Raw genomic sequence first — 27,886 nt, 5'->3', positions numbered from 1 at the left:
AAAGATCTAACATCTGACCTGTTTTAATGTTATTCTGTGTTCTGGACACAACCTGTTGACCTCAAACCATTCATCAATATACCTGCAGGAGCAGAAGATGAGATGATTTCCACAGACACAGATGACAGCAGGTATGTGTTAGTGAATGTTTCTTAAAGTCTTTGTGGTAGACACATGCAGAGACAGGCCAGTTACCTTGACAAAGGCTTTGTGCCGAAACGTTGGTCAATAAAAACTTTCTGCAAGTGAGTGTGCAGTCAAATTTTATGTATATTTAGATTTATCTCTCTTGACCTGCACCTCGGACGGAGTGCGTTTATGTCTTTTTTGATCAGTTGAGCAATGGTGTCATGTTAAAATCACATCTTTTAAATACTAACTGGGAGCTTTTATGAAGGGGTTTTGATTGCTATTGTGTGTATGTTTAGGTGATTTCTGTGTTTTCTTATTCGAAATGTGAATGACGTTGCATATGTAGATGCGCTGGGGAATTTGGCTTTTAACATGTAATATTTTAATTATATTCTGCTGAGATGAACGAAATGACTTGAAAAAAGATTTACTAATTTTGATGAACAAGATTCAAAGATCAGAGTCTGTAAAATGATCTGAACTTCCCATCACTACTTTAGAGTGATAACAGGAAAATTATACATTTCAACTGTTGTTTAGCTGAAGTCAATTCAGTGTTGATTCAGTTCTGTTGTAAAGATTGGCAATTATTAAATTAGTTAATTTCACCTATAAAAAAAGGTGAAAAAAATGTAAATGATGTCATCGACCAGCTTAGCTCAGTTCTCATCCAACGGTGTCAATGCAGTCAAATCAATAACATTGTGGAATATTAAGTGTCCCCAACTAAGCAGGCCAGAGGTGACAGTGGCAAGGAACCCAAACTCCATCAGGTGACTGAATGGAGAAAAAACCTTGGGAGAAACCAGGCTCAGTTGTGGGACCAGTTCTCCTCTGGCCAACAAATAAACACTGTGTCAGTATGATTCAGGCTGCATCACAATTAAGATCGGGATCGGTAGCATTCAAATATTCATCCAGTTCCTTTTGCTTGAAGATCGGATTCATAATGCCAGTATGGAGCCAAAGCTAGCCATAGGGGTCTGTGCAGAAGACCATCAGCTAATCCAGAGAAGTCAGACTAACATCTAAAACCTGAAAGTAAAACAGATAGTCAAATGTGTGCAACTTTAATACATGTTCCACATTAAAAGAACAAACTATTTGCACTATAGTGAGAGATATTAAAATAACCCAGTAATACATGGAGTAAGGATGTGCATCTCTATAACTGAGGCCGATGCAATACAAATCTAGATGCATAGCCAGCGAAACGATACACTAAAGATACATATGAAGCAGCTACCGATGCAATGCGATTCACCCCTATAACGATGCAGTACGATCTGATTTGTGCGAATGCGATTCAATGCAATACGATGCAATGGAAAAAAATATGATGCTATTTTGCATGTCTTACATTTTGCATGCCTCCTTTGTCTGACACACCCATTTCAGGTCTTTAAGTCTCTACTAATGAGCTGATTATTTGAATCAGGTGTGTTTACCAGGTTTAGAACCAGATCCTGCTTTCATTTGTTTTCTGGAGTAGAATGATGTCTGTGCCTGGTTGCATAAAGCACCATAAGTGTAATTTTCCTTAGTATAAGTTTTGGAAACATTCACCTTAAGTGTTACACAGAGCGAGCAGGTTCAATCCAAGTCTTTTAATGAGATATGCATCATCAGAATCACGTGATTGCAAACAAGCTATTCAATATGTAGGGTCCTATGAAATCATTTAATTTTTTCTCAAATTCGGTTTAATTTTTTTTATTTGTTTACAATAATAGGGCCCTATGATTTTTTTTCCCCAGAAATTCTGTGCTGTGTATTTTATTTATTTATTTATTTTTTTCAAATTAAACGGTAAAATGCTCATGAGGTGACTCTCAGAGCAGCTCTGGAGATGAAGTTGGTGTTCATATCGTGCTTCAGTATGTGTAGTAAACGTATTCCAGCACCTGCACCATTCATTTACACAGAAACATGCAGGATTTATATTCCAATAGTCTTCTTGTGGTTTAATATTCACAGACACTAATCCATATCGCAATTTGATTTAAGTGTACCCACCTACTTTTAATTTATTCATCCCAAATTTGACAAATTACATGACATTGTGCATTATACAATAAATTCCATTTTTAAGAATGGATTCCGCGATTCTGTCCATGTTTTCTGCATCGTGGTTATCATAGGGCTCTAAACGTGTTACAGATATTTCGCTTTTATTTCTTTGGTTCAGACAGACAGCAAATCATAAATTCACTTAAGTGCCTTCTGACTTCTAATGCATGGCCCTTTCAAAAACAGGCCTTTGTAGTGCCATGTTAATCTATATTCTATGTGACTCTCAGGACTCTCTTGTATCCGATGCACACTTTTTTAAATCGATGCGTCGCATCGTTAACTTTTATGAAGATGCACCGATGCGAATCTGTGAATCTTACCATCCCTAACATGGAGTCAACTAAACCTGTAAAAGCCCTTTTAACCATTCAGGGTTTGACCTTTGATTCTTATCCATTTTCATGACACAAAAATGGTGATACCTGTTTATCTTCTGTTAAAAATGGCAAATGCAGAATTCTCTTAAAAGCATACTTTTAGGAGAAAAAAGATTAGGAATTATTATATTCTTGTTTTGAAATAATACATATATATATATATATTTTCCCCTCCTTTTTGCATATTAATAATTAATGCACCAGTTGGTTAAAACTTAAATATGGTCTTCATTATAAAACTCTGCTTAATAACAATTAGTATCAACCGATTCAAATACAATGATTTTTAATCACTACTCACAGAAGCATCTCCAGTTTATAATGTGGATCATCATTAAGATTAGAGAGCAGCTTCACATCGGAGTATTTTAGATTATTTCCGGACAGATTTAGTTCTCTCAGATGTGAGGGGTTTGATCTCAGAGCTGAAGCCAGAGAAGCACAACTTTCCTCTGTGACTCCACAATAACTCAACCTGTAGAGAAAAATGACACTCTTCAGTCTCTTAGTTCAAGATCTACAGCTAAGATAAGCAGGGACTTCACAATTAGAAAGAGAGACTTAATCCATGGTACGATTTACAGAAATGACAGAGAAACTCTATTCAGCCATATCTAGACTCCTTGTCTCTGAAGGCCAATAACCACCACCTGGAACTCCGAGGAGGCTCGAACACGAGGCTCGGCTAGGCTCGAGCTCTGAGCTAAACCCACCTATAACAGTACTGTGCAGAGGGAGAATAAGAGAAATATAAGAGGAGATGGGGAGGAGGAGCGATGCTGGAAGAATTGTCACTGGGATGACACAGTGACTGCTGCTTACATACGCTCATAATGATGATTGACAGGACTGAATGTTTAGGCTCCTCCCGAACCTACGTTTGGAACTACATTTATTTGTGAATATTTTTGTGAGTATTAGTGTGTTTGTGACTCTCAGAGAGATGATTTACCTCAGTATTTCCAATTTACAGTGATGATCCTTCAGTCCATCAGACAGCAGATTCACTCCTGAAGCTCCTACTTTATTTCTAGACAGATCCATTTGTCTCAGGTGTGAGGGGTTTGATCTCAAAGCTAAAGCCAGAGCAGCACAACCTTCATCTGTGACACCACAATTAAACAACCTGTAGAGAACAATGACACTTTCTAGTCTCTCAGTTCAGCAGTGTAAAAAAAATCCAGAAAATCTCAGCTGTGGTTGCCAAAATAATTCTGTAAAAAATACAGTTAAAATATAAACATTTACAGAACGACCTGTACATTTTACAATTTATAATTGCAATTTAGCATATGAAAACATGTGATGAATCAAAGTTAATCACAAGTAGCTTTTCCACAAGTTGAGATAAATATATAGAAATATGTAGAAGGTGCACAGTGTCATGCACACAAATACAAAACACCATCATGACAACTATATGACACTAAAATAATGGAATAAACATTTATTTAGTTACTTAATTAATTAAGTTTAATTTAGTTATTAATTTAGTTAAACATGCATAAGTTTTAAATGTAATTTAAATTTTTTTTTTTTTTTTTTTTTTTTACAGTTAAAACTACAATAGTTTTTTTACAGTTCAGGATCTACAGCCAAGTTAATATGTGTATTAATGAGTGTTTTACCGTCCTCCTATGTTTGGAAAATGTGCATCCCGCATAAAGAATTGAATGTATGTATATATTGTGTAATGTGTAATATATCTGTAATATTGCTTTCAGAGCAGAAATGTATGAATAAAATCAGTAGTAGTCTAAAACAGAGGCACTGCTGAAAATAACGACCAATGAAATTGTTGTTACATTTTCAGTCGGCCTGTGCAAACACAGCACTGATGTGAACCGGCAGAAATTGGGTGTGATACTCATTTATTTGATGAGCAGCCGTGTAACAAGCAGGATAATGTACAGTTAGTCTCCAATTTTACAATTTGGTTTGCAAATGATACACAACTCAAATTTTTAGATAAAACAGAGATAATGCTATTCACCCATACAGAGACTCCTCGTCTCTGAAGGCCAGTAACCATCTGGAACTGAGGAACCATGTTCAACAGCAAACTCACAAACCACAAGTGTTTGCAAAACAGCTTATGATCACCTTCACAAGATCTTTAAGGAATAACGAGACTCACCTGTGTTGTGTTTTGTTCTCCTTTTTACACTTGATTCATTTCCTGACATGTGGATAAATCTCTTCAGATTATCCTACATCCATGTCAGAACTGCAATAACTATTTGTGAATATTTATTTGTGATGACCAGTGTGTGTGTGACTCTCAGAGAGAAGATTTACCACAGTATCTCCAGTTTACAGTGGGGATCCTTCAGTCCATCAGAGAGCAGATTCACTCCTGAGTCTCCTAGTTTATTGTCAGTCAGATTCAGTTCTTTCAGGTGTGAGGGGTTTGATCTCAGAGCTGAAGCCAGAGCAGCACAACCAGCATCTCTGACACCACAATCACTCAACCTGTAGAGAACAATGACACTCTTCAGTGTCTCACTTCAGGATCTCCAGCACAGATAAGCAGGAACTTCACAATCAGAAAGAGAGACTTAGGGTGCATTCACACTTGTCATGTTTGGTTCGATTAAAACGAACCCTGGTGCGATTGCTCTGTTAGATTATTCATTTGAGCATGTGTGAACGCTGCCATCCGAACCCTGGTGCACACCAAACAAGCGGACCGAGACCGCTGAAAAGATGGGTCTCGGTCCGCTTCCAACAAACTCTGGTGCGGTTCAAATGATATATGAATGCAACACGGACCAAAGACATGTAAACGAACCAAAAACAGGAAGATGAGACCCTAAAAAAGACAGAATCCTCACGCATATCGGTTTTCTCTCGTCATAGTCGCGAGTTTGCCCATCACAGGCATCAGACACGCGTCTCCACGCAGCAGATTATTTGTGTGTGTGATGGATGGATTCCTGCCGCTGTTTTCACATTTTATAAGCTCTTCACGAGTTCCCAGCTGGCCAAAATACCATCATATGCAGACTACGCACACACAACCAGCGCATTTACCTCAGCACACAGCATTGTTTCGGATGTTCGACAAGTTCCGTCTCAAAATAGGCAATACGTCACAAAATCCTACCAATCAGATTGTGAATGTATCCCTATGCCTTTAGGTTCGGTATCTTTTGGTTTAGTGATAAAATTGCCAATCTGAACACTAATCGGAACAGGACAAAATTTTTTCTTTTTCTTTTTTGGTCCAGACCAAATGAACCAAACGAACCGAACTACAAGTCTGAACGCACCCTTAATCCACGGGATAATTAACAGGTCCAGTCTAAGGTGAGACCCACTTCTAGGGGCTTGTGAGGGGCTTCATTTCAAAATCTTTTTTTTTTTTTTTTTAAGTAATCCTTTAATATTTTTATGAGTACTGCAAAATTCTCAGCATATCTGATTAATATGAAAAAAACATGTATTGAAAAACTTCTGTAAGATATGAATCAGAAAACATTGTACGTTAATCATTCATTGTGTAGTAACTTTACCATTGATTCAGGCTACATATTTCCTATACAGCTGTGCTAGTTTTATCTCATATTTCTCATTTCATTGCACTTTGAGTTTGATTGTCATATTTCCTCCTCATTTTGTGTAGCCTGAGAATTAAAGGTGCAATAGGTGACTCTCTACAGAAATATTTTTGTTATACTGGTAGAAAGTATCCTCATATCCTGATAGCAATGACTATGTTAAAAGCTCTAAATGTATTTTTTATAAATAAATATCATCTGTGGAAGTCGTAGGACCCTAAAATTGTAAAACCAATCATTATTTTCGGTCCGAATGAAACAGTAGGATGTCCTACCTGCCTGCCAACGTATGTTTTTACATACCCTCGTGCACCATGTTGACACAGACATGCAATGATTTCCTCAGATTTCATGCTATGCAGAGTTTATACAGACAGACCTCAGTCACAGAGCACTGCAAACAAACAGCAGCCGCCTTTTATGGTTCCTACCGAATCAAAGAAACAAGTTTATGCTGCGTTCACGCCAAAACTACCATAACTACCGTCTCTTGTGATGCTTTGCCAAGAGCAGCTGTGTGTGTGTTTGCGCGTTCATGTGTTTTGGAGGAGGCGTGGCTTTGAACAGCGATTTACAGGGAGGGTGGGATCATATGTGTTCAATGCTAGCAGGCTAACATTAGCATTTCCCAGATCACCTGCTGCACCTTTAATGTACCTTTAATGTGAACGAAACATATACATATATTAGTGCTGTTAATTGATTTTTTAAAAAAAACAACAACTAATTAATCAATTTTTTTCTGTAGTTAATCGCGAATAACCGCAATAAAAACGTTTTAATATTTTTATACTGTAATAAATTCACAGTTACTCTTCTAATTAATGTTGAAACAACTTAAAGACAGTTTATTTTAAATATTTGTTTAATGGTATCTTTTTATAAATGAAGGCCAGTATCACTGATGTACTGATATTGATGTCTCTATGAAATTGATTTTTTTAAACATTAATTATTGAAATTCAACATTACAGTATAACTGAAAGCTAATGTTGTAGTACTCGAGACTGGTCTCGGTCTTGTCTTTTGGTGTTGTTTGAAGGTCTTGGTCTTGTCTTGGTCTCGGCCGCTTTTGGTCTCGGTCTTGTCTTGGTCTCAAACTAAAAGGACTCTGGATTTTATTTTTTAAGACCGGTCAAGACCACAACTGCGGGGATATTGCTAAATTGCTGTTGCATTGTCTGATTTATTTGTTAACATCAATAATTTGATTGAATGTAAAACTTCCTGCTTCAAATGCAATCAATAACTTATTTCTAATTTCATTTTGTTACTGTTGTGCTGGGTCAGAAATCAACAAGGGATTGTGTCAAAAATGTCACCAAAATTCATACAAATGCCCACAAAATTCAAGATATGATTGCAAAAAAAGTACTTGTATAAGATCTTGATATTCATATTATAACATATGATATAATTAAGCAATATGACAAGAAAGAGGGTTGTTTTCACAAATATGAGCACAATTGCAAACGTTTTATAATATTGATTTTTTACAAATGTTCAATGAACAAAGTTTTATTTTTAAAACATTCGTCTCAACATTATTTATGCATTTGTAATTATACCAATTCAGATCTCTGCAGTGTAAAGATGAATTTTGTTATTAGTGATTTTAATTGAATGGTAACAGCTCTATATAGTGTCTTATTATTCTAATTGTAATTATTCATCTTTTAGATGAATTTGAGGAGTGCTGGTATGGTCTTGGTCTTGACTCGGTCTCGACTTGGTCTCAGTTTAGGTGGTCTTGACTACAACATTACTGAAAGCTATCAATTCCAACATTTATTATGCTTTAAAAAACAACTTTTAATTTAAGTAAACTTAAAACAATCCTCACATAAACCCATTATAATAAATAAAAAAGCTACAATTTTCTGTTACCTTTGTTCTTTGATTAACATTAATGACAGACATCAAAGCAACTGGTTTATTAGGCTACTGTGACTTTAAGACTTACCGCTGCCGAACATGATGCAGATCTGATGTGCACCTCATTTTCTCACAACTCTAAGTTCATTTGAGACATTATTTAACTCATTTAAGACTGCTCTTATGAGTATATTTGACAAAACTGGCATTTTAGCATAATTCTGTGTGTTATTGTTTGTTCAGGTGCGAAAAAGAACCTGATACTGGCACGCGTCTTTCTGTGCACATGAGTTGTGTGTGTGTGTGTCATACAGACATAACATTCAGAGACAGCGCTTTTTTGTTTGTTTTATGGTGCTTGAATGGTTTAAAAGCATTTGTGTGCATCACCAATTACAAGACACCATCCCCCAACTCTGTGGAGAATCAACAACTGGCAGACGATCTGAACAAGTTTTATTGCAGGTTTGAAAAAACACTATTCACACCTCCTGTAACCCCTGTCTCCCCCACACCTGCAATTCAGTTCAGTGAAGATGACGTGCACCAGGTCTTCAGAAAGAACAAGAGAAGAGCATTTCACCAGCCTGTCTGAAAACCTGCACTGACGCTCCACCATCATCCCCATCCCAAAGAAACCCCAAATTACTGGACTTAATGACTACAGACCTGTGGCTCTAACGTCTGTGGCCATGAAATCATTTGAAAGACATCTGAAGGACATCACTGGACCCTTACTGGACCCCCTGCAGTTTGTACCAAGCAAACAGGTCTGTGAATGATACAGTCAATATGGGACTGCATTATGTTCTGCAGCATCTGGACAGACCAGGGACTTATGTGAGGATCCTGTTTGTGGACTTCAGCTCTGCTTTTAACACCATCATCCCATCACTCCTCCAGCCCAAATTAACTTAGCTCTCCGTGCCCACCTCTGTCTGTCAGTGGATCACCAGCTTCCTGACAGACAGGCAGCAGCTAGTGAGGCTGGGAAAATTCTCATCCAGCACCCGCACCATCAGCACCGGCGCCCCTCAGGGCTGTGTTCTCTCCCCACTGCTCTTCTCCCTATACACCATTGACTACATCTCTAAAGACCCCTCTGTCAAGCTCCTGAAGTTTGCAGATGACACCACACTGATCGGCCTCATCCAGGATGGTGACAAATCTGCTTACAGACTGGAGGTTGAACAGCTGGCTGTCTGGTGCAGTCTTAACAACCTGGAGCTCAACACGCTCAAGACAGTGGAGATGATTGTGGACTTCAGGAGAAACTCCCCTGCTCTCCCCCCACTCACCATCATGAACAGCACTGTGACTGCAGTGGAGTCATTCAGGTTCCTGGGCACCACAATCTTCCAGGACCTGAAGTGGGACAACCACAGCAGAGGTTGTACTTCCTTCACCAGCTGAGGAAGTTCAACCTACCACAGGAGCTGCTGAAACAGTTTTACTCTGCCATCATTGAATCCATCCTCTGCACTTCTATATCTGTCTGGTTCAGCTCAGCTACCAAATCTGACCTCAGAAGACTACAGAGGGTAGTCCAGTCTGCTGAGCGAATCATTGGTACAACCCTCCCCACTCTCCAAGAACTGTACTTATCCAGAGTGAGAAAAAGGGAAAAGAAAATCACTCTGGACCCCTCACATCCAGCACACTCCTTCTTTGAACTGTTGCCATCTGGTCGATGCTACAGAGCTCTGAGCACCAGAACGACCAGACACAGGAGTTAGTTTCTTCCCTCAGGCAATCCATCTCATGAACACTTGACAAACACGGAACACACAACACTATTATACATTATTTACACATACTTATTTATATTTCAAATTTGCACACACCATAACTGTACATACAAATTGTCTATATTATATATTGTTTTTTGCTTTTTTGCACTTTGTCTATCTTGTATATTTGTATATTATTCTTCTATTCTTTTATTATCTGTGTCTTGTCTTGTCGCTGTCACTCTGTTGCACTGTGGAGCTTCTGTCACTAAAACAAATTCCTAGTATGTGTAAACATACCTGGCAATAAAGCTCTTTCTGATTCTGATTTTTCTTCTGAATAAGACCGTGATAATATAATGTAACACTAGCCAAATTATGAAGGGTAAAACAGATTCTGTGTTAATTGCACTTCAAATGTGAGCATCTTCTACGCAGGACAGCAGTCCTGACTGGATATCTTCCCAAATCGTCCCTCTCTATCATTTTCATCTTGTTTTTATTCGTTGACGAAAATTAGAGTAGATTTTAGTCATAGTTTTAGTCATTCAAAACAAAATTTTCAACGAAATTAACACTGCCTAATACGTAGATAAAACTCTACATATGATCCTACATCCATGTCAGAACAGCTATAATTATGAATTATATGTATTTCTTTGTGAGTACCAGTGTGCAAGACCTTCAGAGAGATGATTTACCTCAGTATCTCCAGTTTACAGCGAGGATCCTTCAGTTCATCACAGAGCAGATTCACTCCTGAATCTCCTACTTTATTCCATGACAGATCCAGTTGTCTCAGGTGTGAGGGGTTTGATCTCAGAGCTGAAGCCAGAGCAAAACAACATTGATCTGTGACTCCACAATCACTCAATCTGTAGAGAACAATGACACTCTTCAGTCTCTCAGTTCAGAAGCTCAGATAAGCACGGACTTCATTATCAGAAAGAAAGACTTAATCCACTGCATGATTAACAGGTCCAGTCTAATGTGCAGACCAACGTCTACATGGTGCTTGAGGGCCTTTATTTCGATATAATTAAAATATCAAAATCTTAATTTTTTATGTGACTACAAAAAAATCCTTAACACATCTATATATGAAAACAAAGAAAAAAAAACAAATACTGAAAAACTTCTGTGAGATATGAATCAGAAAATATTGTACATGTTAAGTATTATTTGAATATTAACATTTATTGCTGATAATATTGGATTTTCAAATGAGATTCTCAATTAATTCAGTTAATGTAAGCCCAAATGTTCAGTGACTGAGGTTAGCAATGATTGTATTTAATTGTACAACACAATCAAAACAATGTACAGTACAAACAATATCTTAATTTCATAATGTCTTTAAACTTAACAATATTGTGAACCACAAAGTGACAAGAGAATGTATACGGCGTGATGCTGCTCATCTGGTGTGCCTTAAGAATGCGATAGTTGGTTATTTTACCCACTCTAGCTAGAACATGATGGGTGCACAAATGTATTTTTCAAATGCCAATCACAGTTGTTTTATTATATTCTTATTGTGGTACTGTTATTTCAGGGAAGGAATAATGATATTGACAAAATTGAAACCCAGGACACTGCTTACATCTTGCAGGACAACAAAATACCTTATTTTTCAGTGCAGAGATAAACTATTTTGTAAGGGATATCGGCCTATAGTTTTTTTTTTTTTTTTTTAAAGAAATGCTGGGTTTAGAGTGAGTCAGAAGAGTCAGAAGAATTGTTAATTTTGTTGTGGCTGCATGTCATTTTAGCAGTGAAGACATTAGCAGAGAAAGAAGAGAGGAGTGACTGATGAAATCTAAGGTCAGTAGGGTCTTTAGATTTGTGCCACACCCTCTCTGTAGCCCTGAGTTTTGAACGATGCTCATGGAGAACATCAGATAGCCAGGGGGCGGAGGGGGTGGCACGGGCTGGCACAGGCTGACCTGGATGAGAGGAGGGCAAATTCAAGTTTAAAATGGCCATGGGCCCTCGTACGTTTAATGAAAAGATAATAAAATTGAATAATTTCTGATGGTCTAGTTTTTGCACCTGCTTGTTTCAGGTTTTAATCCGTCTCTTCTGGTGGATTAAGGTTTTCTAGCTGGTGCTGTCACAAACTATGGTATTGCAGGATTATAGTATTGGCTTGAGTGGGTTCAATATTATTCAATATCATTTAAATATTAATTGTAAATTGTAAATAAATTGTATAATATATACTTTATCTGTAATAATGCTTTCTCTCTACAGATGGATAAAAAACTAATGATGGATCCTACATCCATGTTAGAACTGCTACAACTATAAACTGTTTCTTTGTGAGCTCCAGTGTTTGTGACTCTCAGGGAGATAATTTACCTCAGTATCTCCAGTTTACAGTGTGCATCCTTCAGTCCATCAGAAAGCAGATTCACTCTGGTGTCTCCTAGATTATTTAATGACAGATCCAGTTCTCTCAGGTGTGAGGGGTTTGATCTCAGAGCTGACACCAGACCAGCACAACCTTCATCTGTCACACCACAATTAATCAACCTGTAGAGAAAAAGGACACTCTTCATTCTCTCAGTTCAGGATCGACACCTCAGATAAGCAGGAACTTACAATCTGAAAGAGAGACAATCCATGACACGATTAACAGGTCCAGTCTATGGTGAAACCTGCTTCTACATGGTGCTTGAGGAGGTTCATTTCAATATAATTAAAATATCAGAATCTTTTAATTTTTTTGTGAGTACCCCAAAAATCTTCAACACATCTGTATATAAAAAATACAGGGAAAAGACATGTATTGAAAAACTTCTGTAAGGTATGATTCAGCATATATTGTAAATGTTGATTAGTATTTGTATATTATTAATATATATTTTTTTATTGACAGTTGATCCAGGCTACAGATTTCCCACATAGCTGTGCTAAATTTATCGGTAACACTTTACAATAAGGTTTCATTAGTTAACATTAGTTAACTAATTTAGTTAACATGAACTAAGAATGAACAATACTACAACATTTATTAATCTTCATTAAAGTTAATTTCAACATTTACTAATAGATTATTAAAATCAAAAGTTGTACTTGGTAACATTAGTTCATGCACTGTGAACTAACATGAACAAACAATGAATGACTTTATTTTTATTACCTAACATTAACAAAGATTAATAAATACTGTAACAGTTCATGTTAGTTAATACATTTACTGTTCACAAATGAAACCGGTTGCACTTTATTTAAAGCTGTCCGTGTTACAGTGTAAATATGAATTTAAGTACTGTGTAATAATAATTAACCACATGTACACATTATAGAGTTAGGTTTAGGGTTGGGGTTTGGTTTAGTGTCAGTTGCATGAAATTATGCATCATTTATAGTTATTACTACAGTAACTACATGTAACGTGTAACAAGGACACTGTAAAATAGTGTTACCATGAAACCTTGTAAAGTTTTACCAGTTTATCTTATATTTTTTTCTCATTTAATGAGATAATTTATATCTAAATCAATGTATCATGTGCATTTATCATTTATTCAGTAAGTATTTGTGTAATAAGCAGGATAATGTACAGTCGGTCTCCACTTTGCATCAGTGTCCGGGGTCATTATTTGCCATATTTAATGAATAAAACTATCTCTCTCTATATACATATCTATCCTGTTTCATCAGTTTGCAGATGATACACTAGTGTTGTCATGATACTGTAATTTCTAACTTTGATTTGCCACATTAGAGGTTTAAAATTTGAATATCTAAGTTCATTTATTTTTAACCATATTCAAAGCTTTTTCAAATGAAACTCTGAGATTCCTCAAGCCCGACAGTTCTTATTATATAATAATGATATTTCTAAGACATAAATATATTACTATTGTATTGCAGCTGCACTTTACAATAAAAAATATATTTTATATGTATTATAATTTTACTACTTAATTTCTTCACTTGCAAGAGTTTTTATTTAGGCAGAAAACTGTTTAGAAAATATGTGAAGAAAATCATTTAAACAAGGGCCAGAGTCAGCCTAACTATACAGAATATAATACAATATATTGTAATATAAAATAATATAGCAATGTATTAATGCTGCAGTGTCTATGTCATTCTTAATTTAAAATAAAAAAATTATAATTTATTAATAATCTTAATTTCTGATTATCCCAGGTCACGTAGGATTGTTTATGCATTAAACTCATGCACGAGACAGGGATGTTGTTCCTTCAACATAGAATCTCAAGGCCTCAACTTCACATCATGTGACCATGACATAAAGATGTCATTACCTTGACAAAACAATCTGGGGTCCTCGAATAAAATAAGGGCCTGTCCCAATATTGCACTTGTGGTCTTGGCCACTTGAGAGCGCTGTCCGAGGTCTGATCAATGCCAAAGCTCAGTGCCCTTAATGCACTAAATCCACAATGACTCTAATACTGTTTCAGAGCAGTATTTGAAGCTAAATGTATCCCATCATCCATCATGTTCAGGAACTCACATGGCCTGAAAACGCAAAATGTTAAGAAAAACCTTCTAGGTGCTTTGTTGGCCCCGAGGTCTTTGCCAGAGATAATCCGCACCTGCTGCCAGTAATGGAAATACCCCCTATTGTTGCTTTAGTAAAAAAGCACATGCTAAAATCATACATGTGATCATGTTTTATCAGAGTAGTAATTATTTTCAGTGTGACTTACTGAACTGATCTGGATTCTTTAACCACAGGCAGCAGCTTCTGAAGAACTTCATTTGCTGTATTTTGTGCTCCAGTAAACTGATTTAGATCAAAAACATCCATCTTCTGCTCTGATGTCAGCAACACATAAACCAGAGCTGACCACTGTGAAGAGGCAAGTTTGGTTTCTCCTATTTTCCCAGATTTCATATAATATTGGATTTCCTGCATCAATGAATCATCACCCAGTTCATTCAGACAGTGGAACAGATTGATGGATCTCTCTGGAGAGTGATTCTCCCTGATCTTCTGTTTGATGTACTCAACTGTTTCCTCTTTGTTGTAGGAGCAGCTTCCTGTCTGTGTCAGTAGTTCTTGTAAGAGAGTCTGATTGGACTCCAATGAGAGACCCAGAAGAAAACGCAGGAAAAGGTCCAGATGTCCATTCTTACTCTGGAAAGCCCCAGTCACAGCTCTCTGATGCAGCTCAGATAATGACGCATATTTCTTCCGGTTAAAATATTTAGAGAAAAAATGTTTGGTTTGGTCAAACACATTTCTGTTCTTGATTTTAAAAGAGAGATGAGCATATAAAGCTGCTAGATGTTCCTGAATGCTCAGATGAACAAAGCAGAAGACTTTCCCTTGATACAAGCCAAACTCCTCCTTGAAGATCTGAGTGCACAATCCTGAGTACACTGATGCTTCTGTCACATCAATGCCACACTCTCTCAGGTCTTCTTCATAGAAGATCAGGTTGCCTTTCACTATCTGCTGAAAAGCAAGTTTTCCCAGTTTAACAATCATGTTTTCATCTTTCACTTTCTTCTCATAGTCCTTTTCATGTTTGATGTTGGTCTGAATGATCAGGAAGTGTGTGTACATTTGAGTGAGAGTCTTGGGAATCTCTCCACTCTCTGCTTCACTCAAAATCTTCTCTAGAACAGTGGCTGAGATCCAGCAGAACACTGGGATGTGGCACATGATGTAGAGGCTCCTTGATGACTTCAGGTGTGTGATGATTGTATTGGCCAGACTCTGAGCACTGATTCTCTTCCTGAAGTATTCCTCCTTCTGTGGCTCATTGAAGCCTCTTACCTCTGTCACTCGATGGACACACTCGGAGGGGACGAGATCAGCTGCTGCTGGTCTGGAGGTGATCCAGATGAGAGCAGAGGGAAGAAAACTCCCCTCAATGAGGTTCGTCAGCAGCACATCCACTGAGGCTGATTTAGATACATTACACAGTTTTACTTTTCTCTTAAAGTTCAGAGACAGACGACACTCATCCAGACCATCAAAGATGAACAACACTTTATATTCATCACTTAATGGTTTCATTTCTTTGATTTCAGGGAAAAAGACATGAAGAAGATCTGAAAGACTGAGTGTTTTGTCCTTCATCAAGTTGAGCTCTCTGAAAGGAAGTGGAAATATGAGCTGGATGTCCTGATTCTCTTTCTCTTCAGCCCAGTCCACAATGAACTTCTGCACAGAAACTGTTTTTCCAATGCCAGCGACTCCCTTTGTCAGCACAGTTCTGATGGGTTTGTCTTGTCCAGGTAAAGGTCTAAAGATGTCATTGCATTTAATTGGTGTGTCCTCTATTGCTGGTTTCCTGGATTGTGTCTCAATCTGTCTCACCTCATGCTCATTATTGATCTCTCCACTTTCACTCTCTGTGATGTAGAGCTCTGTGTAGATCTCATTTAGGAGTGTTGGGTTTCCCTGCTTCACTGTTCCTTCATACAGACACTGAAACTTCTTCAATAGATTTGATTTGAATCCGCTTTTGATCAATTGAGAGTAATGACTGAAAGAATAAAATAATAGAATACAGCATTAATTAAAGAGAGAAAAAATATTGTAAAATAAATTAACAATGGTTAAATAAATAATTATACAAAATCATACAAGCAACAGTGGTGTTGGTGTTAATATCAGCACGGCTGTTATTTGGCCATTTACACAAGCCATTAGAGCTCTATCTACTAGCATTGTTACAGATTTCATAGGCAGAGCTTAAACCCATACTTTCTAATCTTCATTTATATTAATTAACATGTTTTGGTGCTAAAACTGGTGGAGAAGAGGAAGAGATGATCAGTTCACATTGCCATTTAATTCAATCAGACAAAGCAATCTCTCATGCCACATCAAAGCATCAAAACTACATTTATTGTCTGAATTTTGATAAAAAGTTCACAGAATTTGAAAGCTGACACTTTTATCAAAACAGCATTTAATAATGGAAACACTAATCACTGTTTGGTGGTTTTACTCATGCATCAACTGAAAAAAGCTAAGACTAAAACAGTCTCATGATTTTAGAATTGATATTGATATAAGATTGTTAAAATGAAGATCATGATGCATTGAAAAATCTTTTTTACCACATAATTTTTTTTTAACCACCTCTACAAGCCATACTGACAGTGAGATTCGGAATGTTGAGTTTGAGAGTGCTTTAAGAAAGTGCTTTAAGAAACAAGAAGTTACTTTTGAACAAGTTTCAGTATCAGTGGCCCAAAGCATGAATCTAAAATTCAAATTTTGATTGTCAAGATAGAAACACTGTACCTCAGATTAGTTGATGTGTGTCTTCCCTCTGTTATTATGTAGTCCATAGACAAGTCGCTCTTCATGGACACACAGCTGGGCTCCAGTGGGTTTAAGCTCTGCCTGCGCAATTGACTATAACCAAACAGAGACAACAAAAGAGAGACAAGAATTAATTTAGTTGATTTTACAAGGATAGTATGATTTTCTATGTGAATTGTCTATCCATGTAGTTTGTCTATCCACTGCTTCCCAAACCTGTTCTGTGTAAAGACGCAATGCTGCATGAAAGCATTCCTAAAGTATGCCAGATCTGACCTACCTCAGCCCCTAGTATCAAAGGCGATTCCAATATGGTTTTGGTTCAGTGTAAATGAATGCAAGCTTGTGCCGCACATTGTCATGACAACCAAAAGCACGCCTGTCAGCTCAGGCCGCGTGTGAATCAAGAAGCGGGAAGCAAAACATATAGACCTCGCTTAATATTGTTTTAGGCACATCAAAAAGTGTCTACCAACAAAAGACAGTGAAGTAAAAGAGTCTTGTACTCACATTGTGAAGTCTCCATTTGTAATCTTCTTTTGAATAGACAGGCAGATCAACGCGCTGCTACATTTCTATTTCACCCACACAAGATGGACTGGTGATATCTGCTGTCCTGCCTGAAATGCTAAGGCTAGCATCAATGTTTGTTTGTTGTGCCTGCTCCAAAGTGACCTTCTGGCTCTTTGAAAAAACTTTCACCCTCTTTTAATCCTGTGGTGATGTACCCGGTGTAATAATTCATAATTTCTTTGTAGTGATTGTTCCAGCTAAAAGATTTCAGTTTCTGTGTAAATGCATTTATGCTGCATCAGAGCAGCATTAAACAGTCTGTGTAAATTTTCGTGTGTTTTTTTCCCGCTTCAGATTTGGTTTCTGTGCCGCCTTTGCTGTGTAAAGATGCCTTAAGGGAAAACGCTAAGTGTTTACAACACAGCTATTTTATGATTGTTTCATGATTGATTTCATGCATGAAACAACTGTGCTGTAATCAGAGCTTGTGCAGAAGCTCTGGAAAAAGCTCTGATGGCTGACCCTACTATCTGCCCTCTAATCGCTCTCGTTGTACTTTGAAGGCATTCGTCTTAGTGACATGCCGTCTGCAGCGTCTCATGTCAAAATATCTAACCAAGAGGCACTGCTTAAAGTCAGACCCCAATCAGTCTTTGCAGCACTACATGAAGTCGAACACACCTATTATAAACAGAAATGTTGTACCTCAGGTTAGTTGATGTGTGTTTTCCTTTAAATTTTATTATGTTGACCATAGACTGGTCACTCTTCATGGACACACAGCTGGGCTCTGGTGAGTTTGATCTCTTCCTGTGGAATCGATTGAAATAGAATATAAACATTAAAATAGAGATAACAGATTAGAGTTAAGAATGTATACAACTGATTTTACGTTAAAAAAAAACTCCCATGGAGACTCTGATTGTCTATCTATCTATCTAGACAGAAATGTTGTACCTCAGATCAGTTGATGTGTGTTTTCCCTTAAATGTTATTATGTTGTCAATAGACTGGTCACTCTTCATGGACACACAGCTGGGCTCTGGTGAGCTTGATCTCTCCCTGTGGTATTCACATTAACAGACACATTTGAATAGAGAACAGAATACAGACAAGAATTAATTTGGTTGATTTGGCACGTAGACAAACCTCACATAGAGTATCTATCTATCTATCTATCTATCTAGATAGACAGAAATGTTGTACCTCAGATCAATTGATGTGTGTTTTCCCTTAAATTTTATTATGTTGACCATAGACTGGTCACTCTTCATGGACACACAGCTGGGCTCTGGTGAGTTTGATCTCTTCCTGTGGAATCGATTGAAATAGAATATAAACATTAAAATAGAGATAACAGATTAGAGTTAAGAATGTATACAACTGATTTTACGTTAAAAAAAAACTCCCATGGAGACTTTGATTGTCTATCTATCTATCTAGACAGAAATGTTGTACCTCAGATCAGTTGATGTGTGTTTTCCCTTAAATGTTATTAGGTTGTCTATAGACTGGTCACTCTTCATGGACACACAGCTGGGCTCTGGTGAGCTTGATCTCTCCCTGTGGTATTCACATTAACAGACACATTTGAATAGAGAACAGAATACAGACAAGAATTAATTTGGTTGATTTGGCACGTAGACAAACGTCTCGGTTACGTATGTAACCCTCGTTCCCTGAAGGAGGGAACGGAGACGTACGTCAGTAGTGACCGACGAATTGGGATATCGCTAGAGAGCCCTATCAGCTTCGAGTGAACTACAACAGGCCAATGGAGTTGGCGTGCGATATTTGCATAATGCGCACCGCCCCCGCCAGGTGGTATAAATAGGGGAGCAGATGCAATCGCACTCTGTTTTTCGCTGAGGAGACAATCTAGTCCGCACTACAGCGAGGGTACAGCAACTGTGGCGACGGGACGTACGTCTCCGTTCCCTCCTTCAGGGAACGAGGGTTACATACGTAACCGAGACGTTCCCTTTCAGTCGGTCACGTTCGACGTACGTCAGTAGTGACCGACGAATTGGGATCCCAAATAAAGCGCCACAGTATGAACCCCTTCCAGTGCCCAGCGCAAGCTCTAGCCACCCGGCGCACCAGTGGGACGGGGAAGGGGGCGAGCTTACGCCGAGAGAGTCTACTGCTGTTCCGATATACCCACTAAGTAAACTAGACTACACTGGGGAAGCGAACCCGTAGGGGACGCTGCGGAGACCACTACCCACCCGTAGGGGAGGAATTTACGTGGAGAGTACACATATGGACTGGCCGTGGGCAGTACGCATATGGAGTCCCTGGGATGGCTCCACCTGGGTAGGGGGGAGACTCATCTGACAGGTGACAGCAGAGCTGGCTCTGCTAGGGAAAGACACGGGCTCGCCGTAGGGAGTTGACCGTGGACAAATACACACATGGGACCGCTCACGTGGAGGGGTCACGACATGTGGAACCCAGCCAAACGTCAACGTCGGTGACGGAGGTTTGGCCTGGCATCAGACACTCCGCAATGTCCGAGCCGAAGGGGGAGGCGGAGGAACTCGACAGGGTTCGCCAAGCGGGGAACTCGACTGGAGTAAAAAGGATGCACGTATCCGGCCCAGGGGGCGGGAGTGGCATTGCAAGCCGACACTAGAACGGGCTCTTCGCGTCTACCGGCTGGTGGAAGCGAGTACACGGGAAGATACCGGTTCTACACGAAGGCTATAGAATCTAGCGAACGTGTTAGGTGTCGCCCAGCCCGCAGCTCTACAGATATCTGTCAGCGAGGCGCCGTGCGCCAGCGCCCAGGAAGAGGCCACTCCTCTGGTGGAGTGGGCTCTCAACCTGAACGGGCAAGGCACGCCCTGGGACTCGTACGCCAGGGCGATGGCGTCCACTATCCAGTGGGCCATCCTCTGCTTGGAGACAGCCTTTCCCTTCTGCTGGCCTCCGTAACAGACAAAGAGCTGATCTGAGGTCCTGAAGCTTCGCGTTCTGTCCACGTACAGGCGCAGCGCGCGGACGGGACAGAGCAAAGCTAGGGCTGGGTCTGCCTCCTCCGAAGGCAGCGCTTGCAGGTTCACTACCTGATCTCGAAAGGGAGTGGTAGGAACCTTGGGCACATATCCAGGCCGGGGTCTCAGGATAACGTGAGAGTCACCGGGCCCGAATTCCAGGCACGATTCGTCAACCGAAAATGCGTGCAGGTCCCCTACCCTCTTGAGCGAGGCCAATGCAACCAGGAGGACGGTCTTTAGGGACAGTACTTTTAACTCGACTGATTGCAAAGGCTCGAAGGGACGACCCCGGAGAGATGTAAGAACCAGGGTCAGATCCCAAGAGGGTACAGAGGGGGGCTGGGGAGGATTCAGTCTCCTCGCCCCCCTCAAGAACCTGACGATCAGATCGTGCTTCCCTAGCGATTTACCATCAACTGCATAGTGATGTGCGGCGATAGCGGCAACATACACCTTGAGGGTGGAGGGAGACAGCCTTCGCTCCAGGCCCTCTTGCAGAAAGGAAAGCACGGTTCTGACCGAACATGATCGGGGGTCCTCTCGCTCTGGTTGAGAGGAACACCATTCGACGAATAGGTTCCACTTCAGCGCATAGAGGTTCCTCGTAGAAGGAGCTCTAGCGGAAGTGATGGTGTCTGCGACCGCTTGCGGGAGATCACTCAGAACCTCCGCGTCCCGTCCAGGGACCACACATGGAGTTTCCACAGGTCGGGACGCGGGTGCCAGAGGGTGCCCCGTCTCTGAGTCAGGAGGTCCTTCCTCAGAGGAATGGGCCAGGGAGGTGCTGTCGCGAGGAGCGTGAGGTCCGAGAACCAGGTCCGAGTGGGCCAATATGGAGCCACTAACAAGACCTGCTCCTCGTCCTCCCTGACTTTGCACAGGAGCTGTGCGAGAAGGCTCACTGGGGGAAACGCATATTTGCGTAGGCCCTGGGGCCAGCTGATTGCCAGGGCATCCGTGCCGAGCGTGCCGCCGGTCAGGGAATAGAACAACTGGCAGTGGGCAGTCTCCGGGGAGGCGAACAGATCTATCTGTGCCTCGCCGAAGCGCTGCCAGATCAGCTGGACCACCTGGGGATGGAGCCGCCATTCGCCCGGAAGCGGAGGCTGCCGTGAGAGCTCGTCGGCTGCACGGTTGAGCACGCCTGGGACGTGAATGGCACGAAGCGACCTCAGATGCTTCTGACTCCATAGCAAGAGATGGCGGGCGAGTTGCGACATACGGCGGGAGCGTAGACCACCCTGATGGTTGATGTACGCAACGGCCGCAGTGCTGTCCGAGCGGACCAGTACGTGCTTGTCTGTCAACAGCTCCTGGAAGCGGCCCAGTGCAAGACGTACTGCTAGCAACTCGAGGCAATTGATATGCCAATGCAGTTGGGGCCCCGTCCACAGACCCGACGCTGCATGCCCGTTGTACGTGGCCCCCCACCCTGTGGCAGAGGCATCTGTGTGGACCACAGCATGCCTGGACACTTGTTCGAGGGGAACTCCAGCCCGCAGGAACGAAGGGTCCCACCACTTGGTGAGGGTGCGACGGCAGTTCGGTGTCACGGGAACACGGAACGTACCGCGCTGCCACGCCCATCTCGGGATCCGGCCGCGGAGCCAGTGTTGAAGCTGCCTCATATGAAGCAATCCGAGCGGCGTGACTGCGGCTGCGGATGCCATATGCCCCAGGAGCCTCTGAAAGAGTTTCAGTGGGGCCGCTGTCCTGCGCTTGAGCGTACTCAGGCAGGTCAACACTGACTGGACGCGCTCCTCGGTGAGGCGCGCAGTCCGGGCGACCGAATCCAGTTCCATACCGAGATAAGAGATCCTCTGCCCGGGGGAGAGTTTGCTCTTGTCCCAGTTGACCCGAAGACCCAACCGACTGAGGTGAGCTAACACCATGTCCCTGTGTTCGCACAACTGCTCCCGCGAGCTGGCCAGGATGAGCCAGTCGTCGAGGTAGTTGAGGATGCGAACGCCCTGTTCCTTGAGCGGAACAATGGCCGCCTCCGCAACCTTCGTGAAGACGCGGGGCGACAGGGCCAGCCCGAAGGGTAGGACTTTGTACTGATATGCCCGACCCTCGAACGCAAACCGTAGGAAGGGTCTGTGACGAGGCAGAATCGAGACATGAAAGTACGCGTCCTTCAGGTCGATCGCTGCAAACCAATCCTGGGGACGGACGCATTCGAAAATGCGCTTCTGCGTAAGCATCTTGAACGGCAGCCTGTGAAGGGACCGGTTCAGGACACGCAGATCCAGGATTGGCCGTAGCCCACCGCCCTTCTTTGGTACAATGAAGTAGGGGCTGTAGAACCCTGACTTCATATCGGCTGGAGGGACCGGCTCGATTGCATCCTTCGCCAGGAGGACAGCAATCTCCGCCCGGAGAACAGGTGCATTGTCCAGGGACACCTGAGTGTAGTGGACACCCCTGAAGACCGGGGGACGCCGGGCGAACTGAATCGCATAGCCGAGTCTGATAGTGCGAATGAGCCAGCGGGACGGGCTGGGGAGCGCTATCCAGGCTTCCAGACACCGAGCCAGCGGGACCAAAGGCACCACAGACGCACCGGGGGTGGGGCAGCGAAGCAGAGTGCTGGAACCCGACTCGGACGGCGCAGCGGCCCGAAGTGGGGTCAGACTCTGCGAGGTGACAGTGTGAATGGGAGACGGCTGGGGGGCGGCCTCGACCATCACACTGGGACCTGCTGGCGAAGTGAGAGTGGGCTGCGAGTGGCAAGGCGGAGCCTCGCGCGCTGACAGCCACAGTCTCTTGTGACCTGGAGGATTGGGAAACTGCTCTTTTTGTGATGAAGTGGGTACCGCTGGACTCCGGAGAGCCAGCGGCAGGACAGACAATTTCACAAATTCCCCCCGGCCCTCCTCCGGGGGTGGGAGAGACGATGGAGTCCTCTCCCGAAGAGCAGGAACCTTCCCCTCCAGGTCGCCCGTCTCAGGGTCGCGTCTTCCTCGACCTCTTGCCACCTGGCTTGGCCTGAGCGGGCTGGGCGCCGCGTCCGCGACCGGCACCCTGCTGTTTGGCTGGTGTAGGCTGCTGCTTTGCCAACTTAGCAGGGGCGGAGGACGACGCAGGCGGGCGCCCTCGGCGACGAGCGGGCTGAGGCTGTGCTGCCGGCGGCGGGGTGGAGGCAGCAGCGGACCGCCGGGGCAGGACGTGTTTGATAGCCTCAGCCTGCTTCTGGGCGGCAGAGAACTGCTGGGCGAAGCTCTCTACCGCGTCGCCGAAAAGGCCGACCTGTGATATGGGGGAGTCCAGGAACCGATATTTGTCGGTATCCCTCATATCAGCAAGGGTCAGCCAAAGGTGGCGTTGCTGGACCACAAGCGTGGCCATCGCCTGACCAACAGAACGTGCCGTCACCTTAGTCGCCCGGAGGGCGAGGTCCGTGGCGGCACGCAGCTCCCCAAGCAGCTGCTGGTCAAGACCTCCCTGGGGCATTTCCATCAACGCTTTTGCCTGATGAACTTGCAAAAGGGCCATGGCATGCAAGGCAGAGGCAGCCTGTCCGCAGGCTCTGTAAGCTTTCTCTGTCAAGCCTGACGAGAATTTACAGGCCCGGGATGGGAGACGCGGCTCACCGCGCCAGCCAGAGGCCGTTGGACACAGTTGCATCGCAACAGACCTCTCGACTGGGGGAATCCGCGTATATCCCCTAGCCTCCCCGCCATCCAGGTTGGTGAAGGCGGACGAGGGACCAGGTCTCGCACGAACGCTATAGGGCGTCCGCCAGGACCTGGTCACCTCATCATGCACCTCCGGGAAGAATGGCATCGGGGCGGGGCGCTGGGGACCAGCGCGGGCCGCCCCGAGGTACCAATCATCGAGCCGAGAAGGTTCGGGACACGGTGGAGGGTTCCAGACGAGCCCGACCTTCTCGGCAGCCCGGGAAAGCATAGCCGTCAACTCAGGATCAGGCTCGGACAACGCTACGGTCCCGGAGGGAGGTAACGCAGCCGAGTCTTCATCTCCCGAGGACTCTGGCTCACCTTCCGATGCCGCGATCGACATGCAGTCATCCGCCGGTGCTCCGAAAGAAACGGCTGGTCGCTCCGTAGAGGGACCAGCACGCTCAATCGGTAACACCACCGGTTGCAGTGAGGTAGAGGGGACAGGGGCCCGCGGAGCGGAGCTCGGCGGGGAAGCCCTGACCGTGATCCTCAGATCACCCTGCCTACACGCCGGCGCACCGTCACCCCGGCCGAAGCCAGAGAAAACGGCGGCACGGGGCATAGGGGAGGGGACCCCCGCTCCCTGAGAACCAAGGAACGAGAGTCTCGATCTCAACACTGCAATAGTCATGTTCCCACAGTGAGAACATGAACTATCCACAAAAGCTGCTTCAGCGTGCTGAACGCCCAGGCACGTGATGCAGCGATTGTGGCCGTCAGCGGGGACCAATGAACGACCGCATCCAGTAACGCACAGACGAAATGACATCTTGAAAAAGACGCAGGGTTCGTCTGTGAAGCTCTTTTAGGAGGGGAAAAATTCAGCTCTCTTGTGCTGAAGCACACAGGGAGTGTCACGATGTGTTCGGGTACACCACTCCCCGAACACAACGGAGGAACCGGCCCAAATCGCAACAGACCACAATGCTGGGAAATGGAAATTGAATGCTGTAAAAACAGCAGTTGAGAGCTTTAAGCTCAGGCTCCTCGGAAGCTCGCGACCTCGCTGGAGTGCCGTTGCACCAACACAAGAAAAAGAAATTTTCCTTTTTTTTTTGGCTTGAAGAATTCACTGAAGTCTGAAAGCTGGAAACACACTAGATGGCTCCGAAGCGAAAGACAGAGTGCGATTGCATCTGCTCCCCTATTTATACCACCTGGCGGGGGCGGTGCGCATTATGCAAATATCGCACGCCAACTCCATTGGCCTGTTGTAGTTCACTCGAAGCTGATAGGGCTCTCTAGCGATATCCCAATTCGTCGGTCACTACTGACGTACGTCGAACGTGACCGACTGAAAGGGAACCTCACATAGAGTATCTATCTATCTATCTATCTATCTAGATAGACAGAAATGTTGTACCTCAGATCAGTTGATGTGTGTTTTCCCTTAAATTTTATTATGTTGACCATAGACTGGTCACTCTTCATGGACACACAGCTGGGCTCTGGTGAGTTTGATCTCTCCCTGTGGAATCGACTGCAATAGAATATAAACATTAGAATAGAGATAACAGAATAGAGTTAAGAATGTATACAATTGATTTTATGTATAAAAAAAAAAATAAAAAAAACTCCAATGGAGACTCTGATTGTCTATCTATCTGTCTATCAAGACAGTAATGTTGTACCTCAGATCAGTTGTGTATTTTCCCTTAAATTTTATTATGTTGTCCATAGACCGGTCACTCTTCATGGACACACAGCTAGACTCCGGTGGGTTTGATCTGTGACATTGACATTAATAGAACAGTGATAGCAGAATAGAGATTTTAAAAGTAGATAAACTTTGAAGATTGTTGACATTGCATAAGGAAAATGTCACCCAGTGTATAGACACCCTCAGAGTCCTAAATATATCTCAGCACAAGAATATGAGAAAACATTTAGAACACCTTAACATCCATTGCAAACACCCAGAATGCCCCATTATGTGACATACAATGCATTTTCTATAACATCATGATCGCAAGGATTTTGATATACCTGCATCCTGGAGAAAAATCTCCATCGCTGAATGTTTGTGTGTCCTCCATGATTCATTTATTCTTCATTAAGCTGCATGAGTAAGACTGATGAGTCACACTGACATATGAAAAGAATTTAAAATTCTTTACAGAACAGTGCAACTTTACCATTTATAGAAATCATAGGCCTAACCATATAACCAAAACATGACAAACAGTTTTAATTATCATTACCAAACTGCAACTTCAAGAAAAGTTATATAAGTTATAAATTTCTGTCACATATAATATATGTGATAGAAATTTTATGGTTAGGGCACGTCAGATGTGATAAGGTTTTGTAAAACTAAGGGCGTGTGATAAAAACGAGATTCGGTTTCTGCAACGCTGTGAAAATGTGTCATATAAAGTATGTTTGGTGAACAAGTTTGTAACAACAGCTTACACATAACATTTTGATCACATTTTGACACAAACCAACAACAACAAAACACTAACAAAAATACAATTAAGATAATAAGATTATGATGTTTTGTTGTCTACTTCATTAAGTTAGTATTTTATAGCTACTAGGTTAATGCTGAAGTCACTTTCAAGCACCTCACCTCAGAAAACTCACCTTGATTGAAATGTTCAAGACTTCTAAGAGCAAATAAATTCATGATAAACAGCTAAAAAAAAGAGTTTTTGGCTAGTTTTACTGATTTAAAGAATGTTGAACTCAGATGTAAAATGTTGCAGGTAAAACACAATCTATTTTCACTTTTAATTGCTGGCAGCAAGAAAAAAACCTGTGTGTATTTGAGAGAACATTCCAGCTCAACCAGTTTACACAAAGTGCAGCTATGAGAGACACAAGATACTAATACCTCACCTATTTTTATAAGTACAGTAATAATCTTGAAAATTCAACATTATGGTTCCATATTGTGAAAAAATATGATAATAAAGATAAATAAATTTGAGGAAGTGTGACGAAGGCGTTACGAAGATATTACAATTATAAATGTCAAAACGTAAATGAATTTGAGTCATATTCAAGAGTTTTGCCACTGTTGGCACTGAGAAGAGCATTGATCAACATTTGAGTGTGCTTAATTAATTTTAATAGGCGCTTAAATAGGCCTATTAAAAACTGCAAACAAGAATAAACACACATTAACAAGTGTATATCATTTACATATTTATTATTTTAGTAAAGTATTTTTAGTTCTAGAGCAGTTTTGCACTCAGAGATGATATATGAAGGTAACCGTTGTGATTAGGCCTACATTACAATGAATATGCCTACATGTGATTAACGAATATTTTTAAGTTATCAGTTAATTATCATCTCTTTCATACAGTGGTGTTAACAATGCCACAAATTAGTAAAGCACATTAAATTTAGCTAATGCCTAAATAATAAATTGTAATAATAATAAATAATAGGAAACAATTTTACATTATAAAATTTCATTAATGGTCTGCTTTAGTCAAGTAATGACTAATAAAAAAGGTAAAAACTAGAACCAGCATTCTAGTTTAAATGTTAAAGCAGAAATAAGAAGGCTGCAAACCTTGTTCAAACTCTCTTGCTCCCGCTCTCTCATCAGTCCTCTTCACGTTGGATATTGGGAAATAGAGTGTACATCGGATGTATAAATACATAGATGCCCAATCAAGTTTACATATGACATTATATCAAGATATTTGTCACTGTTGTTA

General features: G+C 42.0%; 1 protein-coding gene across 1 annotated transcript; it reads right to left on the bottom strand.

Moving 5' to 3' along the window:
- Positions 1-2,879: 2,879 nt before the first annotated feature.
- LOC127500965 (NACHT, LRR and PYD domains-containing protein 3-like) lies at positions 2,880-26,299 on the bottom strand. Its single transcript, XM_051872626.1, has 9 exons — positions 26,199-26,299; positions 25,576-25,692; positions 18,989-19,093; positions 18,730-18,841; positions 14,439-16,222; positions 10,449-10,622; positions 4,881-5,054; positions 3,535-3,708; positions 2,880-3,057 (listed from the first exon to the last, which is right to left on the bottom strand). The coding sequence occupies exons 1-9, from the start codon at positions 26,246-26,248 to the stop codon at positions 2,880-2,882; spliced, it is 2,868 nt and encodes a 955-aa protein (XP_051728586.1). The 5' UTR covers positions 26,249-26,299.
- Between the last annotated feature and the right edge of the window lie 1,587 nt (positions 26,300-27,886).

This window comes from Ctenopharyngodon idella, chromosome 19, assembly GCF_019924925.1.
Source record: "Ctenopharyngodon idella isolate HZGC_01 chromosome 19, HZGC01, whole genome shotgun sequence".
NCBI classification, from domain to species: Eukaryota; Metazoa; Chordata; class Actinopteri; order Cypriniformes; family Xenocyprididae; genus Ctenopharyngodon; species Ctenopharyngodon idella.
The sequence above is the reverse complement of the archived record's forward strand: the minus strand, read 5'-3'. Positions and strand labels throughout refer to the sequence as shown.

What these genes read in the sequence shown, in the direction of transcription:
- LOC127500965 (XM_051872626.1), bottom strand. Translation starts at nt 26,248, where the DNA reads ATGGAGGACACACAAACATTCAGCGATGGAGATTTTTCTCCAGGATGC. An exon ending in CACACATCAACTGATCTGAG is followed by an intron (nt 19,094 to 25,575) that starts GTACAACATTTC and finishes TGAATACCACAG; the next exon opens with GGAGAGATCAAGCTCACCAG. An exon ending in TGTAAACTGGAGATACTGAG is followed by an intron (nt 5,055 to 10,448) that starts GTAAATCATCTC and finishes TGTTCTCTACAG; the next exon opens with GTTGAGTGATTGTGGTGTCA.